Consider the following 3700-nt stretch of genomic DNA (forward strand, 5'->3'; position numbering starts at 1 on the left):
ATTAATTGATGACGATATTATTATCATATTATCACCTTCTTTAATATTTTAGTAATAGTATTTGTTTTAATATTCTGTTTCTAATAATAAAATAAAGAACTAAAACAATTTTGCTCATCAAACTAATTAGCAAGGGAAAAATACAACCAAACCCCTTCAACTTTAGTCGAGAAATACATTTATCCCAAAAATTTAAAATTTTTGAAATTATTTTTTTATGTCAATATGGATTAGTCATCTATTTAACCCTTGATACCGTTAATGAATTGGCTCAAAAGACTAAACCATATTTATTCCTCCAGATCCACTAACTATTTTAGAGTTAATCAAAAGGCTCCTAATTCATCTCCTCTCTTAAACCTTAGCCATTCTCCATCCATGGTGGCCTTTCTCCTCTTCCTCTCCCTCTTCCTCTCCTCCTCATCCTCTTCCTCCTCTTATTCTTTGTCATAGAGGAATCACCACCCTCCCTCCTTGATGCTCAGAGCCCTAAGTCCTTGGCCTCGAGACCCTTGTTGAATCCCTCTCCAAGGCCATCTTTTCCTTGAAGTTCTCCCTCTTTTTCTACTCTGCCCCATGATCTAACCATCCTCATCAACCCACTCCGAAATAACACAAACATCGAATGAAAATTTTAAAATCAATTTTGTGTTGCTCATGCTCTCTTCCATCTCATCCTTCTTGCACTACTTTGCAATTAAGAGGCCTGCTTATTTGATTGAAAATTGTGTCATATATTTGGCCTCCGTTATAGAACAATCGGTTTTCCAAGATTTATTGAAGAATCATGCCAGCATGACCATACAACCAGTATTTAGTAATGTCATGTGAGCTAATAATTTCATTAGGGCTGCAAACCTAGTTTTCTTCCTAATATGAGCGCCTGACAATTACAAAAAGAATGTCTTTCTAGCTAGTTCTAACATAAAATCCCAATCACTGAAAGGTAAAACCAGGTTATGAGCTCATTTACATATCCGACAATCCAATCTCAAATGATCATTGCCATCCTTTCCTTGCACCTCCAAGTTCCTAAAACTTGCAAGATGAAAAATTACTGAAAATGGACCAAGAACATTATGAATCGCATAAAAGCATCTATGTATGTTAATCGAATAAAAGCATGTACATATAAGACTCGGGCGCTCGATCCTTTTCAACCCCACTATAAGCTGAAAAGGCGTGGTGCCAATGGGCTGGTCAGGCTGGGCTGAGTCGAAGCCCAAATTGGACCCAAGGTTAGTATCTAAGGCTATGGTCGGGCTGAATCAGAGTGCATTGTCGGGCCTAGCTGTGTTCCATTATATGGTGACATCAAATTAAAGCCTTCTTTCCCAATAATTTCCCAAAGTGCAGGGCGACAACCATATCTATTATATGGTGCACGATCGAACCCTAAGACATCAGAGGATTACACAGTAAACTGATAGAAAGTGAAAATCTCTTCACTGATTAAATAAAGAACAAATCACTGTACAATGTATGATTTACATACTGGTCGGACATAATCACAAAGATTAGAAATTAAACAAAAGATGGTCCTGTCAACTGGAACTGGCCGTGGGCATCTGGTATCTGCAAATGGGGCAGAGGTGGCTCTTCTCCAGCCACTGGATGATGCACTGGCTGTGGAAGGCGTGCGAGCACGGCGTCTTGCTCACTGCCGCCGGGGCATCGAATTCCTCCAAGCATATCATGCACCGCTCCTCCCGAGCGCCGTCTCCTCGACCATACGCGAAACGCTGCAGCCCCTCAATAAAAGACCCGCTCGCCGGCACACCGCCAAATCCACCATGGCCGGCGTCGTCATCCTCGTAGACGTAATAATCGAACACAGCGTCAGCCATCTCCTCCTCTTCCTCCGGAGGATTGTCCATCATCCATTCAAGCATGAGGTCGAAGTCTTCGTCCGACCCACGTTGTCCGAGTAGCAGGCCGACGTGGACGAGCAGCTCCAGCGCCGATCCGTCGTCCATCATCTGCGCCGCGGCCAGGGAGGAGAAGCGGAGTATCCGGTCGTTGCAGAACCGCCGGACCGTCCCGTGGACACCGTGGAGGTTGGCTACCACGGAGGAGACGATCGATGGGAGAGCTGTCGGTAACGGGATCTGGACCAGATGGAATCGATGGAAAGTCGCCGGCGCGATGGAGAGATCGTCGGCCGGAATGCGGAAGCTGGTGAAGCGAATCCCGACGACAACTTGGGGTTGGACTTGCGGAGCGAGCACTCTACGGGCTTCCATGTGGACGATTGCGTTGCCCAGATTGTAGCTCTCAGACATTGCCATGGCTCTCTCTTCTTGATCTCTCTTCTTGATCCCTCTCTTCTCTCTTTCTTGATTTCTTTTCTCCGTCGAGAAAGAGAAGCACGAACGGCCAGGAAATACAAACAGGGGCCTTCATTAAACCAACGGTCCAATTTGGACCCGCGTAGGGGCAGGTCTCAATTCGAATCGGAGTAGGGTTAGGATACGGCGAACGGTTTTGGTGGGTCGCAATCGGACCCAGGATAGGGTCGGTAGAGCAAGAAAACCTGGCAGGCCAACGGTCTAGTTTGGAGCAAATTGGGCGGTCGGAAGTTTTCCTTGAATTAATTTTCAATTATAAGGGAACAAACACGGTTATTTGTACATGTGCCCCGAATAATATAACACGAACCTTTAGGTTATTCTATTTGTATGGTCATTTTCAATTAATTTTTGTTGAATTTTTGAAATTTTTATACGAGACTTTGCATGCGTGTGCATGTTTTGTTAGTTATGCTGTGTAGATTCATCTTCAGTTATTTTGGTTTTTAGGTTGTGCAATTTCATTTTGGTTATTGTTTATATTTTTTTGTCCTATCAAAAATTTGTGATATTTTTTTGTTATTAATGTCCGATTTTTAATTTTGGCATGTACAAGTTAGCTTTTTTATATGTTTATAAGAAGGATGGATCATGAACTTTTGATATGAGTACATCCAACAAAACCAGAAAATGAAATATCATGAAGTGCAGTCGTGCATAAGAACTCTCTAGAATGCTCCGCTACATAAGAGGTGACCCATCCATCGCCCCATTTGCCTATTGGTAGATGTGCTTGGCTACAAAGGCTATGCTAATGATCAAGATAATGAGAAGCAAGAATAGTTTTATAATACTTTCTATTAAATCATATTTTGATAGTATGATGGATGCATATATATATATATATGAATATAACTTACACTTACATAATCAGACTAATGGATATGGTTGTTAGAAGTATGCCTTAGAAGCTAACGTGGCTGACGCATATTTGTAATCTGGGGCATAAATTTGTAATTTGGTACTTATTAATAAATAAGATTGGGCAATTTATTTTTTCATTCATGTTTGTATGTGTCCATGAATCGTCCAAAAAATTAATAGATGATGACACATATTCTTAAGAAGTTGAGAATTTGAGACATATGTCATTAGGGATTAATTTCTAAATGCTCCTGATCGATGGATCCATCACGAGGGACGGTGATCGATCCGCTGAGATTAGTGCACAGATCACTTAGTCAGATGGACGAGTCTCGAGTCCACGGTGTAGAGACACTGGAGTGATTATGCGAGTACTTGTTAGAGAACAAGGTACTGAGCGTGACCAAAGATAGTAGTCACATGGATGTCTATCCACTCGTCAGTGACTACTTATGCTGCAGTTGTATGACCGGTCCTTTGACCTGCGA

At 42.0% G+C, this 3700-nt stretch overlaps 1 protein-coding gene across 1 annotated transcript; it reads right to left on the reverse strand.

Moving 5' to 3' along the window:
- Nucleotides 1-1397: 1397 nt before the first annotated feature.
- LOC148714569 (uncharacterized) lies at nt 1398-2288 on the reverse strand. The gene has a single exon (XM_088713808.1). The coding sequence runs from the start codon at nt 2286-2288 to the stop codon at nt 1545-1547; it is 744 nt and encodes a 247-aa protein (XP_088569934.1). The 3' UTR covers nt 1398-1544.
- Nucleotides 2289-3700: the final 1412 nt, after the last annotated feature.

The sequence above is a fragment of the Phoenix dactylifera genome, chromosome 2 (assembly GCF_051530095.1).
Source record: "Phoenix dactylifera cultivar Ajwa chromosome 2, Ajwa_hap1_PhDact_Kaust_v1.1, whole genome shotgun sequence".
NCBI lineage: Eukaryota > Viridiplantae > Streptophyta > Magnoliopsida > Arecales > Arecaceae > Phoenix > Phoenix dactylifera.